The sequence below is a fragment of the Nelumbo nucifera genome, chromosome 4 (genome assembly GCF_055504915.1).
Source record: "Nelumbo nucifera cultivar China Antique chromosome 4, China Antique-T2T, whole genome shotgun sequence".
Taxonomy (NCBI): Eukaryota; Viridiplantae; Streptophyta; class Magnoliopsida; order Proteales; family Nelumbonaceae; genus Nelumbo; species Nelumbo nucifera.
In genome coordinates this window covers 96,929,544-96,945,974 of record NC_142652.1, presented here as the reverse complement: position 1 = coordinate 96,945,974, position 16,431 = coordinate 96,929,544, and the positions used below count along the sequence as shown (strand labels likewise).

The window sequence follows — 16,431 nt, the reverse complement described above, 5'->3', positions numbered from 1 at the left end:
ATGAATGTAGAAAGGAACATTATAGGATGATTATTGTAGATGAATTACCCTTTGAGCATGTGAAATGTGAGCAACTTTATGTCCTGTATAATAAGATGCAATCGAGATTTATAGTTCCTTCACGCCATAGTAGCTAGAGATTGTTATAATCTTTATGTGGAGGAAAAGCTGTTGAAAGAATTTTTTTAAAAAGTTGTCATAATGTATTTAATTTGTTAGATATTGTTGATAGTAGGTATGTAGAGGATCTTACCAATTTTAAAAAATAAGGGGTTACCTACAGTTTGAGATTGATAATATGTTCAGAGTTTGCTGCCTTTTTTTAAGATTTTATATGAAACTACATTGAAATTGTTTGGTTCATTTTATGTCACTTGAAATCAATAGTGATGATTTTTCTGTTGGTTTGATGGATTCCAAAACAAAGAGGAAGTATGACAAGTATTGGGCAAATGTTAATAATATCAACATCATGTTGTTCATTGTAGTTGTTTTTTACCCCCGGTGTAAATTGGAGTTTGTGGGTTGGGTTAGTAGTGAATCATATGATATTGCTACCTCTAAAACGCTAAAAGAGAAGGTGAAGTGCAAGTTGGGTTTATTGTAACTACAATAAGACGCACCATCCAAGGGTTGGTAGTACGCCATGCGGCAAACAATGCGGTAGATGTGATGGATTAATAGCATATTTTATGAGACGAGAAATCGTGCTAGACATGTAAACCAGGTAAAAAGTCCAATAATTTAATCATCACCTGATTTCTGGTTCAATCGTGTAAAGTGATTTCAAAGTGTATTAAACCATGCAAAGTTTGGTAGAGTAGGGGGACTCATGGTTATGCTAGGTCATCACACATTAAATGTCTGATGAAGGATAGGTGGTGGGCATTTATGACTGGCATGACCACACCAGGATGGGACCTCTCAATAGGATAAACTGAGGTGGCAAGGTAACTTAAGAGCAATATTATAGGTAAGATCTGAAGCACACATAGGAACTTAGGGCGACCAAGTGTAATGAGAATGTTGTTTAGTCCCTCATCTTGCGTGTATAAGAGGACAAATAGGGGATGCACTATAAAATGGGTCCCCATAATTCATTCAAGGCAATGAAGAAAAGGAAGGAAAAGAATGAAATGTTACATCTTGAGGTCCACATTAGCCCCTCTCGGGGTGCCTTAGCTAAGCCCTGGTTTAATGTTCGGATGTGGGGCGTGGCTCGACTCAGACCCATTTTAGACGGACCAGGTCTTGATACCCAAGACAGTCGAGCCCCAATTAGCCCTTTGGATCTTGCCATGTGGTAGAAACTCAAATCCAAACCCCCATTGGATTTTATGTGTGAGTTTTATAGTTCACCTAGCCATCCCCTAATGTTCAACAAAGTAATCAATTCCAAAATCTAAATGAGATAAAAAGTGAGAATGTGGAAGATGTTGTTGATTTCATGAATACATTATACAAGAAAAAAGTGGGCTAAGGAAGTGTAGAGGACAAAATGGAATTTGATAAATATTTTGAGGAATGTAAAAATCCAAAAAAATAAATCATTCAACATATTTAATTGGTGGAAACTAATTTCTTTAAATATTGTGTTTTTCCTATGATGGTTTGGGATTTATTATTAAGTATGTATGCATCTACAATTTTCAAAATGTCATCATTGACTGAAGATAATCCTCTTGTCAACATTGATGACTAAGTGATTGTGGTTGTGGACCATGTGGTTGTATTCTTTATTTATTATGGCTGTGGACTTGTGGTTATGGATGTGAACATCTTTTGTGTTATCTTTGATAATATTGTGGTTGTGGTTTTTATGATGCAGGTTGAATGGTTGATTGATTAATTTATTGTTATATTGTGGTTGTGGTTTTTATGATGCAGGTTGAATGGTTGATTGAGCTTTGGGAATGGTACTCTTCAACTTAATGACATGTTTAACCCTCTATTTTGTTACCAATTGTATTCTTTAGCTTTTGGATTTTTTTTTCTTTTTTTTTTGTGTGTGTGTGTGGGTGGGGGGGGGTGGGGGGGGGGCTGAATAATGCACAAGACATGAAAATTATGGTTCATCTTCATGGTATAATTTTGTTATGAGGCAGTGGGGCCGAATTGAAGGATTTACTTTCAATTGGTGGAGAGTTTTGACATGTCAAAGAACTTAATTAAGTATGTAGTTTACTCTTGGCTACTATCTAATTCCTTCAAAATATGTGTATTTTTCTAATTGTTATCTTTATTTGATGAATGCGGTTCATTTTGACATAATGGTTAATGGAATTATTCTCTTTCTTTTATTTTGACAATGAGAATTTGAAACATTGGGCCAACCTCTGAGAGGAACTTTGAATTATTCAAAGCAGATGGGAGTATTGTATTTGATATTGGATTTACAAGACTATCTGATCCTTATTATGACCTATAACTCCTCTTCTACTTGTGAATGTATGAATTCTTTAATACCTCTTATGTTTGTCTTTGTATTTAAGTTTTGAAGATATTGATGGATTAGATTTTGCTTGTGTGTTGGAGTATTTCATAAATATATTTCATTCCCAAAAGTGATGGGAATTCTCTGAAAACAAATAGAAATAAAAGAAGGTATTGCTCTTACCTCTAGTGGTAGAATGCTTAGAAGTTTGATAAATAGAATGTTAATAATTTTTGTTTTCATTTCCTATCTTTTAAATAGAGGTAGATTCTAGTTGAGCCGAATCGAAGACTTGGTTCACTGAAACTGTGTTAGGCTCAAGCTCGAGCTTGAGCTTGGCTCGGTTCAAAGCTCACAAGTTCGAGCTTGACTAAAAGCTAAGTTTTTTAAAAATAAAAAATGAAAAATATACATCTAAAAATATTTTTCATTTTACATACAAAAAATTAAGAATTATAAAATTATTTATTATTACACATATAAAAATAAAAAAATACATATAAAATGTTTTTATTTGACATATGAACAAAAAGAATTATAAAAATATAAAAATTATTTACTATTATACATAAAAATAAAAATATTATATATAAAATAATAATTATTTATTATATATATTTATATGTATATGTATGTATGTATATAATAAAAAATATTTATTTATTATACTAGGCTCGCAAGCCTCACGAGCCGAGCTTTACTGGGCTTGAGCTCCGCTCGAAGCTTGGTTTAAACCGAGTCGAGCCGAGTTTTTCACGAGCCAAGCTCGAATATCTCATGAGAAGCTCGGCTCGTGGCCTCCCTTACTTTTAAACTGGGTTTTTGGACTAATGTAATAGATATAACAAGCACAAGCCAATTTCCTTTTCAAGCCATGGTTGTTAAGGGAGAAAGGTGAACTGTAGTGCTAGGTGACACTAAACTGTTTCTAGGCAATGAATTTTTATAAAAAGAACATAGTTTCTACATTAAATCCCTATGCAAAACTAGCAACCGATAATGATCTAGAATGCAAATTAGTAAAACCTTCAATAAATTACAATGAAATGCATATAAAAAATAAAATATATACAAGACAATATCATTTTTAATCATCTAATTTCAATACTAAACACAATATTGCAACCAGATTAAAAAGGTAGAATATGTGTTGTATATGGAGAAAATATGATTAGAGAAAAACTTAATCATTCTTTCTGAAAAGTTTAGATTGCTTTGTTCCTTTATTTGATTTTGCACCTTTTTTTGTTTAGGTCATACATTTAATTTCTTAAAAAAAAAATTGAGTGCAAAACTAGAGTATAAAAAATCTTAAAAAAATGCAATGCACTTAACTGGTTAACCGATTGCATCGGTTCGGTTTTAATAAGTGATTGGTTTAGTTAAAAAAAAACAAAAAAAAAAAACGGTTTGATTAACTAGACCGTGAACACACCTATCGATTGCTTGTGGTACAACTTCGAAAAATAATTGATTATATGGTAATTATTTTAATCAAGAATTATCAATAATATAAAAAAATATAGATGGTGGATAATCACTTTCATTAGTTGGGTAAGCATTATTTGTCTTTTACATTTTACTTTCTCATAGAGTTTTCTCTTACAAAGGTAAAATGGGATTAATTGAGAATAAATAAGAAGAATAATATATACAATCCGAGATAGGGTGTTGGTACATTGACTGGTTTGAACTTTGAAGTAAGTGTGTATCGGAGGTTGAAGCTTTTAGCCTTTAAGGAATAAGAAATTAGGTGGTGGTGGAAATGCCAAAAAAGGTCTTAATGCCTAAAGACAATATTGATCTAATTATACAAAGAAAATAAAAGTGTTGTTTCTATAGGAAATTAGCAATATAGCAACAATTATCCATAGTCATCCCCTTTCTTCTGGAAATTAGAAAAAATGTTGTTTCTCTTCTTAACATTGGGATCGAGGAAATCATTTCTAAATAAATAAATAGTTTAATAAATTAAATAAATAAAAGTCCATAGATAATAAATTAGTTATTTTAATAAAATAAATAAAAAAGTTTATTAGGATGAGACTTATACAAGCTACCTTGAATCAGACCCGACTCATTGATAGCCTTAAATAATGGGCTTTGGAAGAGAGAGTGGGATAGATAATTTAATAAAATAAATAAATAAATAATTATTGGAATAGGACTAGTACAGGTTATCCTGAGCCAAACCTATCTTGTAAAGAGTGGAAGATATAATTTATTAAACTAAATAAATAAAAGTTTATTGGGACTAGATTGGTACAAGTTATAGCAAACCATACATGACTCGTTGATAACCCTAAATATAGGGTTGTGGGCATGCTGGGCTTTAAACCTATGATAAGTTTTATAGCCTAGTCCTGGCCCAACCTGGGCTCCAAGCCTGGTCATATTAATTTGCATATAAATTTATTTTATATATTATTAGTATAAATATTATATATAATATAACATGTGTCATATTATAATATTTATATATGTATAATATATAATATTACATAAAATAATATATATATATATATATATATATATATATATATATATATATATAAACTAAAATCTATAGGCATGGTGTGGGCTTGGGTTCAACTCAAGGGTAATTTTGTCATGAAAGATATTTCATAATCTTGTCTTAGGCATTCAAGAGTAGTTTGATCATGTAAAATGCTTAAAAGCTTATGTGGACAACTTCTATTAATAATCACTAATGGTGAAAGGAATTTTAACAAAATGTGACTTTTAGACAATAAAATTCACTCTCAAGGGCTCTTTGGAGGAGTTTAAAAGTCATGGTGAGTTTAAGAGAAACATGAAAATGTCATTGTGAATTTTAGATAATATCCCTAAATAATATTAGAACCTTGTTAAATGTTTACATATATGTTTTGTAATTTGTAATTTTTATATTTTTTATATAATTTTTATTTTATTTATGTTGCCAATGGTTGACCCAATTGGACTACTAATCAAATTAGGCATATTTGTTTAATATAATGAATATAAAACCTACTTGCTATTTCCAACAAAATTTAGTTTTTTTTTTTGCACTTTTGATATTTTTATATTTTAACTAATTTTATTTGTCTACAACAACATAGAGTGACCCACTTAACCCAACTAGTTAAACCATGACCCAATTATAAAAAAAAAAAAAATCAAAGTGAAGGGCCTTGTATATTTACATGTCACATGGCAAAATATAGCATGCCCCCAAATGATAGTGAGTGAGCCCTTCAATGATGCTTGCAACAAAGGTCAAAGTTGGATCAAAGCCATTAAGTTGGTATATATTACATTAAATGTATATAACACACACACACACAGAATAGCGGCGACCCGTGCAATGCACAGACTTTTGTTAAGGAAAGTTATACAATAGAAAACTATATTTAATAATTTTATGTAGGAATGGCAATAGGTTGAGGTGGGCAGAGGGAGCTACTCCCATCCACGTCCTCACAAAAGAAAGTCCTTGTACCCATACATCCCCATTCCCATGCAGATCCCCACTTGCCCTTTTTTATGATGTCAAAATCATTTTTTTTTTACTTTAACTCTAAAAATAAAATAATAATTTACAATCCTTTCAAAAGAGTTGGGATCTTCTACCAACAAAAAACATTCTAACCCTCTCCCAACTTGATCTAATACTGCACATCTCACCATGAAACCAGGACCTGCCATGTATGAGATGTGTAGTGTGAGATCTCGTTGGTAAGAGGGGTGGAACGTGTTTTGTTGGCCGGTGATCCAGACCCCTTTCAAAATAGATCCAATATATCTAAATATATTCAAATACATCCAAACATACCCAACCGCATTCTTAATGATAGTAATACAAATTCCTTAAATAATTCATAAGAAAAACACAAATATTCAACATAAATCCTAAGTTTTGGGCTTCAAGGCCTTAAACCTAATTTTTAAATCAATAAGCATTTTATTAAATGTTACTAAACATTCTAAATTTGAAGATGTTAATCTTTTTCCTTGTTTTTCTAAATTTTATTTTTTACATATTTTAATCTTTGTTTTCCTACTATATAAATGTAATTAATTATTATTTTTAAATGCTACTATATTTTATTATTCTTTTTATTAAATGTTACCAAAATTTTCAAATGATATTTAATTCTTTACTTAATTTTAAATAATACTTATTTTTCCAACATTTCAAATGTTATTAATTGCTTATTTTTTAATATTATTAATTTCTGGTAATCTTACACAATTAGTATTAATTTATTAAAATAAAAGGCAAAAATTTATCGATAATTTGTGGTAATTTTAAACAATTACTGCTAATTAATTAAAGAAAAAACAATAATTCATTGATAATTTCTGGTAATTTTATTAAAATTACTACTACTTTTTTGTAATTTTAAATAATTATTAATAAATTACTGTTAAATAAAATTTGAATAATTAGTACTGATTTATGGTAATTTTCAATGTTTGATGTTAATTTAACAATAATCTATTGATAATTTCTGGTATTTTTAATAATTACTAAATAATGTACTGTTAAATAAAGAGAAAGGAGATTAATTATTATCTAAACTAATTAATTGAATTAACGGCCTGGTTATATATATGAACTTAATGATTTATTTTAAGTACATTAATTACTTTACTTAACTATTTTAAATTAGTTAAATTAAATTTACCAAGTTATTATAAACTAAATTAACTAAACCAAATTAATATATTGTAATAATGAACTTAACAAAATAGCGTACCTTACTTTTAATTATGTTTATATAAATTTATCTAAAAATAATTAATTAAATTATTATTATTTCATTGAAACTATATTAAATTTAATTTCATCTAAAGGTAATAAATTTTAAAATTTAATGTAATTAAATTAATGTCATTACTTAACAGTAATATAATGACTAAGTTTCCCTTTAGTTAACTTAACATTAACATAACTCAACAAAGTTACTATAAACAAAAATAGCCCAACTAATTAACTGTCCAATTTGGGCGAAACCGTTCCAGTCCTGTTTGATATATGCAGTTGGGCAGCTTGGGTTAGATCAAACCAAAACAACCTAAGTTATATGGGTAAGAGGTGGATCTATATGTGGTATAAACCCGACCCATATAACCAATCTTCTTCACCCGGTAAGGAGATGTAGTATTCGCTAGCGGACACAACGATGTCTGGTCAATAAGACCCTACACCTTGTATTTTCCAGAACTCACCTTAAGCCTTCTCATATATGGGATGAAGAGAAGGTGATCGTAGTGTGAAAATGTCACTAAAGGGGAGAAGGGGATGTCACTCTATTAGTTCTCAAAAAGCAGTCTTTGGCTGTGATAAAATCTACAATAAATTAAGAAGGAAAAGTTGAGTGATATTGGAAAGTTGCAAATATGTTAGGTTTCTTTTCTTAAAAACGTGATAGCATGGAGTTTGGGAGTTAACATCTGTGCCCCACAACGTTCCACAGCACATCTTTGCCGTGCATTGGGATCATCTCCCGACGATAGTACTAGTCCTGATAATATCATCATCGGGAGATGTTCCTAATACACGGTAGGGATTGATGTAGGACACTGTGGGGCACCCCCTTGTGGGGCTCAGATCTGAACTCAGAATTTGGAAGATAAGTGGAGATGTAGGTTAGTCGGTTTTGAGAAGTTGCTTTCTTTGTCACGATTGTAGAACCTTGATGATGCGGCTAATCGAGATGGTTCAAAGCCCGTTGATGTGGCTTATTGGGTGGCATGGGTAAGGGGAGGAAAAAGAGAGTGAATGAGAGAGCGGAAAGGGGTAAGAGAAAAGAAGGGAAAGACAAGTAAGGAAAAAAAGGGAAAAATAATGAAACTAATACAAGGTTTGCAGATGTGTTCATGGACTGGGTAGCCCGATGACCTTTTATAAGTCGGGTGGTCATAATTTTAGGCCCATGGGCTTGAGCTTGGGCCTAAAGCACCGGGCCTGACTTTTTTTTCGGGTCGAGCTGGGGCTTTCTCAAAAAATCTCGGCCCGAGCCCGAGCCCGACTTGATAGTATATATTAAATAATAAAAAATATATATACAATATTTTTTCTTTGTTATCTTTTTTTTCAAGTAATAGTGAGATGTTTATTATTTTTGAGTTTTGAACTTTTTAATTATAATAAAACACTTTTTTATTGAATAAAAAAAGAAAAAAAATTATGTTTTCGAATTTCTGGCTAGGCTTGGGCTTGGGCTTCAGACTTTATATGAGGGTCAGGCTCAGACTCAAGATCTAGGCCCGATGGTCAGGCCAAGCTTGGGCTCAGGCCTGAATGTATTCTATTGATACATATATACAAGCCTGGCCCGAACTCGACTCATGAACATGTATAAAGGTTTGTAAAAGTTTCCCTACTTTCCCTACATTTTCCTTCAAACCAAACATAGCATACGGGGAATAGAAGATGGAGAGAGTTGCTGACGTTAGGGACCTAATCACTTTTATACGGAAGTGATCTCATTTAGGGGTGTCAACGGTATTTGAAAAATTCGATTTTGAATTTGATATTCGACATAATCAAATCGAATTCGGATAATTTGAATATATAATCGGTCGAATTCGGGATATCCTATTATTACCAAATAGTTAATGGGATTCAAATTCGGATATAACCTGATTCGATTCGATAAATATCCAAATTCAACCGATTATTTAGTTCTTATATACAATATATAAAATAATTTATATATTTATACTTTATATCAATAAAATATTTATTTTTATATTTATCAATTATCTAAAATAATTAATTAATCAAATTCGAATTCGATCCGTTTACACCCCTAATATTAATATTAGGATAGATGTGAGTTTATCATTTGATCCAATAGTAGTAGTGATGTAAATGGGTGGATAAGTTTCAGTTGATATCGGGTCAAGGCAGCCTACAAAAATTCGATAAAGTGCGTGAGGTCATTCCGTCGACGATAACCGGGTCGGGTCCGGCAACAGTTTCTATATTCGGGTCGCTTGGGTTGGAATTTGGGAACATGGAAGAAACAATGTCACGTCGCGTCAGCCGTCAGGTGAACAGTCAATCAGGCAGTATATTTATAATATACATAGACCAAGGGCCTTTTGGTCAAACAAAAAATATGTGGCTAAGAAGTTCTCTGGCCGGATAGTCGGATAGATCGAAAACCTGGAGCCTGCGTCAATTGCAATCGATGATATTTTAGTGCAGAGTAGCTCGAACTCCGTCCGAAGTAAGGCCAATTACTTCCCTCTTTGAGCTCTTGGAAATGGGTTACTCCTCGGAAGGCCACATTTGCCAGTGCTTGAGCCGGATATCAATTCTCCGACGTAATTCTCTAGTCACAATCTTCAGGAACCGGCGAAAGACTGGCGAGGAATTCGTGCAGAGCGTATTGAGCCTTGCCAGTGGATTGCGTGAGCTCGGCCTCAAGAGAGGAGACGTTGTCGCTATCGCTGCTCTGAACAGGTCTGCGCTTCTCCCTCCTATTCTCTTTCTAGATTTTCTTTTTCTTTTTTTGGTAGAATCTAGATTTTATTTTTCATGTTCTGCTTTTCTCTGTTACTCTTGCCGTTTAACAGCGACTGGTATCTCGAGTGGTTGCTTGCAGTTGCATACGTTGGAGGCGTTTCAGCTCCTCTCAATTTCCGTTGGGTAAGAACTTAGGAAGTTTCATGAGAAATGTTCGCATACAACACGGCGTGCAGCTTGTTCAATTCTTCGCTTTAGACAAAGAAAAATTTATGCAACAAGGTTCCAGAGTTGCACAAACTCGTTGCATGTGGCGCTGGGAGTAATGCTATTATGTAACGAGTTTATGCAATTCTCGTTAACTAGAATTTGTCTTTATTTATTGGTGGGAAAGTGTTTTCTCACAAAAAATCATGACCGAACATCTGTTAAACACGCAGAGCTCAAAAGATGCGAGATGGGCAATGCAGGTCGTGAGTCCTGTAATGGTGGTTTTGGACGAGAGCTGTAGTATCTGGTGCTCCTGGCTACACAATAATAATGTGCCTTCTCTGAGGTGGCGTATTTTCCTCGGAGAGCCTTCAACCCTCTTCGGCAGTGGAGATGGTAATTATGCTCAGTATCACAAGCACATAGAGTCCGGATATGCCGCGCCTCACAGCGACTTCAGAAGATCTCCTGACCGCACATTGGGAACATCTCTTATACTTCTATTATTATTCGAGATGTTCCAAATAAAAATGGGATGTGACTGTGAGGTCGGTGTGAGGCGTGCTTAAGATTTGGGTCCATGCTTTATTATATTTCTGGTCAATCATAGCCTGGATAAACCAAATCCAGGCCGAGTTGGTCCGATTGGTCCAATTAGTCAAACATGCACAGTTTGGATTGGGCCCATATTTTCCAACTCTAACCCTATCCAAACATTAACCCAATCCGTTTTTTTTTCTTTTATTTATTTTTATTTGGCTCAGGTTTAGGTTTAGGCTAACCCAGCCCAAGTTGTTGGATAGCAGATAAGTGAGTTCATTTGTTGGTACAAGGTTTTTAAAACTAAACAGGACAATGAACCGGTCAGGGGGCTGGTCCCTGGGTTGAACAAGTCTGACCATTCGAACTGAACAGGCCTGTTCTGACAAAAAAAAGTCAAAATTGTTAGAAGGTTCAAACGATTTGAATGATTCGATTGCCCAGGTCAGTGGTTTGTTGACCAAATCAATGGTTTTTTAGGAAATAACGGTCCTGGGGTAAACGGAATCGGTCACCTGACTGGTTCCCTTTTTCCGGTCCAACCATCCAGTCCGGTCCGATTTTGAAAACTATGTATTTGTTGGTAAGAGTGCAAAATGCAAATTAGGCACTCTTCGTCAAAATGAAAGTAATCTCTCTCTCTCATTGACTTGACCAATAATATTGTATTCCATCTTTGAAACCCAAATTTGTTTTCATTTTAATGCATGCATATAGAAAAGCAAATTTGTTGTCATTTTTAGATTTTAGTACAATCATTTATTCTTACCAAATGACTGCAAAGCTGACTTAGAATACAAATTCGGGTGAGTTCAGCGTTTGCATTCATACTAAACACAGCCTATGGCAAATTTGTAGGGGTTGTATAAGGACCGGGTTGGCTGGTCCATCCAATAAAGTATTTGCTGACGAGGTGGGTCTTCATTTTTGTTTGGCCAGTTTTAACTATGGAAATGCTCAGTATTCCTCAACGATCCAACCCTTTTGATTTGCAGTGGGCACCAGAGGGCATTGCTCTTATATGTTTCACTTCAGGTACAGTGATCTTCTCAGTTTCCATTCAAATAATTGTTTACTTGCTTATTAACAAAATCTGCCAAATGCTCCCTTGTTCTGGTCCTGTCTGGATTAAACCGGCTCTTAATATCAGACCCTTATTCCCAAATCCCAATCGGAACAAAGACAAACTGGATCTGTTCGGCTTTGACCAATTAAAATCCTCCCGTGATTTTTTCCGGTACCGGTTGATTAGTTTCAAGTTTTTCCGGTATCATAGTGATGAGATTGAGTTTTTTTTTAGTTGGTTTAGTCGATTTGGACCATGATAGTTCCGGTCTGAACAGCTTGCTTCAATACAGGAACCACTGGGAAGCCGAAGGGAGTTGTCATCAACCACAGAGCTCTGATCGTTCAATCACTTGCAAAAATCGCTGTTGTCGGCTACGGTGAGGATGATGTAGGTTATCAACAATTACTGGACTTAAGGAGTACTGGGTCGGCCATTCTAGGCCTAGCCCAATTTTGAATATGGGCTGGGCCAGGAGAGTCCAAATCTAATAGGCACACTCCGAGAGCACATTGACTCATTGAGCAAGCACATAATTATTTTGTCGATTCCGTTATTTAGGCTCAGTTTGGAAGAAGTACAAATACAAATATGTAGATTTATAGAGTGCAAAACCTTATATTTTGTATGTATTTGCACAATATATATATTTGTGTTTATACTCCTACAAAACTGAGCCTTAAATGTTTCTGAGCAGTTGACAAATATTCTGACAACTGTATCAAAAATTGTTTTTAATCTTTTTTAAGGGTAGATTAGGGTATTTTAATAGAAAGGTGTCAGAAATTTCTATGCGCTCATTGAACGTGTTCACCTTCTGTGGATTTTGTAGGTTTATCTACACACAGCACCATTGTGCCACATTGGAGGAATATCTTCATGTATGGCCATGCTCATGGTAGGAGCTTGCCATGTCTTCATACCAAAGTTTGAAGCTGGATCAGCCCTTGAAGCCATAGAACAACACCATGTCTCCTCACTGATCAGTGTCCCTGCAATAATGGCTGATCTGATTTCCATGATCAGGTAAACCACAAACATGATTTAGAGTACTCGATATTTCAACTAGAAACCATAACTTCAGCCAATATAATTATTGGTCGGGACTCGGGATTCAATTGATTGGCTTCTTAATTGGATGAATCTTAGTTCGGATCTGGTGCTTGCACCACATCCATTTGGGTCTCATGTCTATGGAACACTAGCATGTTCACATGTGATTGGCTATGTAGCCCGCTAAACACAACGGTGCAAATAGCCGATCCCAAGTCTATCATTCAAGGGTGCAATTCGGGTCAGGACGGTTGGGGAATTTGTAACATTTTAAATGGGACAAAACCCAACAAAAGCCCAATGTAATTGAAATTTCTTCAACTTGGGGCAACTTGACTTGCAGCCCTAAGGCTATAGAGCCTAGATTTCTTACTTTTTCTTACCCACTCTCTATATTACAGCCACACATCTCTCAATTCATAATAGAGATGTGTGGCTCCAATTCACGGTGGGTATGAAAAGTGAGTAAGAAATCCCAAGTGAAAGCTATGTGCCTTTAATGAACACTAGTTTAAGGACTAAGAGATTCAAAGCATAGGTTAATGCATGTCACTTTGTTTCTGATTGATGTTTTGAAAGATGGAATCAGGAGAAATGGAGGATGGAAAGGTGGTGAACATGTGAAAAAGATACTGAATGGAGGTGGAGGGCTTTCTTTTGAGCTTGTAAGAGATGCGGCAAAAATATTCCCCTCAGCTAAGATTCTTTCAGCTTATGGTGGGTCTGTCTTTCTCATCCATGTTTGATCCTTGTATCGAAATTCTATGTACTGAGCACATGTATGATGTATCGTATGTTATAGGGAGGCAAATCGGGTACCTGATTTAAAGAATTTACACTGCATCATTCCTAGTGTAAATTCTTCAAATTTTAATTTAGGGCTGTTAATGGGTCGAGTCTATCCTATAGAACTGAACCGATCAAACCAACTATGTCGGTTCTGATTATTTGTTTTTATTCCAATTAATAATTGGGTTGGGACCGGTTAACATCTAAACTGATTAATAATCAGTTCAATTCAGTATATAAACACTTTAGTATTTTACTGTGAAAAACACTTGTTCAATTTTGGGTCTATCCAATAGGACTGATTAATAATCGGTTCGGGACTGGAACACAGATCTGACCCATTGTTCAATTTCTTGTTCTCTTTTGAAGGGATGACAGAAGCATGTTCTTCACTAACTTTCATGACTCTCCATGATCCGAAGGAGGAATTCTCCGGCGAGCCCATTCAAAAGGAACCTGAAATGACACGGAGCATGGTTCACAGGCTAGGAGGGGTTTGTGTAGGGAAGCCTGCACCCCATGTTGAACTACAGGTACAGGGTGACGGGTCTTCTCCTATTGGGAGAATTTTCACTAGAGGCCCACATGTAATGCTCGGTTATTGGGATCAAAATCTGGCAACGGTGTCAGACTCCGGGGAGAGAGGTTGGCTTGACACAGGTGACATAGGATGGGTTGATGGCCATGGCCATCTTTGGCTGGTTGGACGAGCAAACGGTCGAATCAAGAGTGGAGGAGAGAATGTTTGTCCCGAAGAGGTAAGCCCATGTTGACAAGTTTGAATTATGCAGCAAATGTAGCTCTAGGAGATGTCTGTAAGAGAGAGAGAGAGAGGTCATATATACTTGGAATTTATATATTGTATCGAGTAGAGTCTGTTGTTTGAATGTTGTGTTTTATTAGATTGTCATAGGTTCATGTTTATATAAATTATTCACTTGATTGTATTCATGAAATTCTACATCAAAGTCATTTTTAGTTCATTTTATTAATAACATATTATATTTTGATAATTTTTCGTTTAATTTATTAACAATATCCAATTGCAATCTGATTTAGATTCGAATCTAATACAAATCCAATGGATAATATCTGATTCAAGTTTAGATACAAGTGAATCAAATTTAGATACCATTTGCTGTCCTAAAAGTTGGCAACTAAAGATTCTTACTATAGGATAGATGTTTGGCGATCCAGGTAGAGGTCATCCTTAATCAACATCCTGGAGTTTCCAGTGCTGTTGTCGTCGGACTCCCAGACTCTCGGCTGACAGAGGTAGTAGCAGCCTGTATTCAGATGAAGGAGAATTGGCAATGGGATGACTTTAACTTGAAACACAGACCTGAAAGCAAGCTATGGTTATCTAGCAAGATACTCCAGATGTATTGCAAACAGAAGAATCTAACCGGGTATGCATCTTTTCAAACTTGAATTCTTTGCAACATTTTGCTTAATGATAGAGGTAAATCATATTGTATTCATTTTCAGGTTTAAAATTCCCAAGATATTCATGTTATGGAGGAAGCCATTTCCATTGACTACAACTGGGAAACTGAGAAGAGATGAAGTTAGAAGAGAAGTCATGTCTAACTCGAAATTCTTGCCTAGTAGTCTCTGAGTTTTGCCGGAGTAAGAGAATTTTTACAGAACTACATAGTTTCCATTCACAGAAAGCAATTTTCATTCAATTCAATTTTTCTCAATTTGTTTTCTTCTTTCTTTTTTTTTTTTTTTTTTTTAATTTTATACCCCCCAAACCATTATAATGAGCTGTTTGAGTACTTCATTTTCGTGGTTTTGTGTACTATGTACCGGCTATAAATTTATCTTACCTAGCAATGAACTGTTAGTTTAATTCCTGTTTACAATCAGAAAGAGTTCCTCAGGGGCTATTTGATAATGGTTGGAGTTGCTGAATTGTTTCTCTTTTAGTGGATATCATTGTTGTATAGTAAATTGTTTTTCAGCTCTAGAAGTTGAAGTTCGTGCTTTAATTGACAGATTGTCATTTCCATTAGAGCTTTAGATTCAATATTTGGTGATTGAGGGAGATATATCAAAGGTTATAAAGGCTTTGTCAGAGGAACAGTCAAATACTCAAATAAGGGTGTCAATGGATCGGTTTTGGATTGGACCCCATCCAAACCAAAATCAATTTGGATGGATTGGATGGACCAACAAGACATATTGAATTGGACCAGTCCAGACTTAATGGTTCAAAGTATTTATTTGATTGGATTGGACCTAGTCCACCGTAATGAATTTATATTGGATTGGGTTGGATTGAGCCAATATCTGGTCCATTGATAGAAGATAAAAACATAGGTGTCAATGGACCAGGTTTGGGTTAGAATTAATGTAAATTCAAACAAAGTTAAACAGATTGGACAGTTCAGACATTGAATTGGACCAGTCCAAAATGGTCCAAAATATTCATTGGATTGGATTAGACCTGGTCCATTTGTAATGGACTCACATTGGACTCTCAAATCTTCCATGGCGGATTCAGAAGATTCTTGCTGATTTCGAAGGTCTTATTACATCATTATCCCAGTGCTCAGTTTATTTGATCCTAGAGCTGCAAATAAGGATGCACTGAAGGTTAATTAAAGCTTGTTTGCCTTATCAGGATTAAAAAAGAAGGAGAAAAAAGTAACCAACCCAACATGCCATACAACCATTAAGAAGCTCAAGAACTACTTAATTAAGTTGTATATTATGGTAGCATTTGACAAAAGTCTGATATCTGAAAAGTAAAAGCAAAGCACTTTTATAGATCTAATATTTGAAATAGCAAATCTGCTTTTTTGGATTTTTGGAGCCCATGTAAAAAATGGCAATTAGCCAATCTTGGTTGTAGCTATTTGGGGTTTTGGG

At 34.6% G+C, this 16,431-nt stretch overlaps 1 protein-coding gene across 3 annotated transcripts; it reads left to right on the top strand.

Moving 5' to 3' along the window:
- Positions 1–9,542: 9,542 nt before the first annotated feature.
- On the top strand, positions 9,543–15,490 carry AAE14 (acyl-activating enzyme 14). 3 transcript variants are annotated; one of them, XR_016068555.1, is made up of 10 exons: positions 9,543–9,893; positions 10,007–10,079; positions 10,337–10,502; positions 11,586–11,681; positions 12,005–12,102; positions 12,545–12,738; positions 13,355–13,482; positions 13,924–14,312; positions 14,736–14,963; positions 15,043–15,490. XR_016068555.1 is itself a non-coding variant. In XM_010277655.3 (10 exons), the coding sequence occupies exons 1-10, from the start codon at positions 9,694–9,696 to the stop codon at positions 15,170–15,172; spliced, it is 1,686 nt and encodes a 561-aa protein (XP_010275957.1). In that variant the 5' UTR covers positions 9,548–9,693; the 3' UTR covers positions 15,173–15,490. The 3 variants fall into 3 exon arrangements, 2 of the variants coding, with proteins under 2 accessions (XP_010275957.1, XP_010275958.1); XM_010277655.3 differs by having other exon boundaries at positions 9,548–9,893; positions 14,752–14,963; XM_010277656.2 differs by having other exon boundaries at positions 9,668–9,893; positions 10,036–10,079; positions 14,752–14,963.
- The last annotated feature ends 941 nt before the right edge of the window (positions 15,491–16,431 follow it).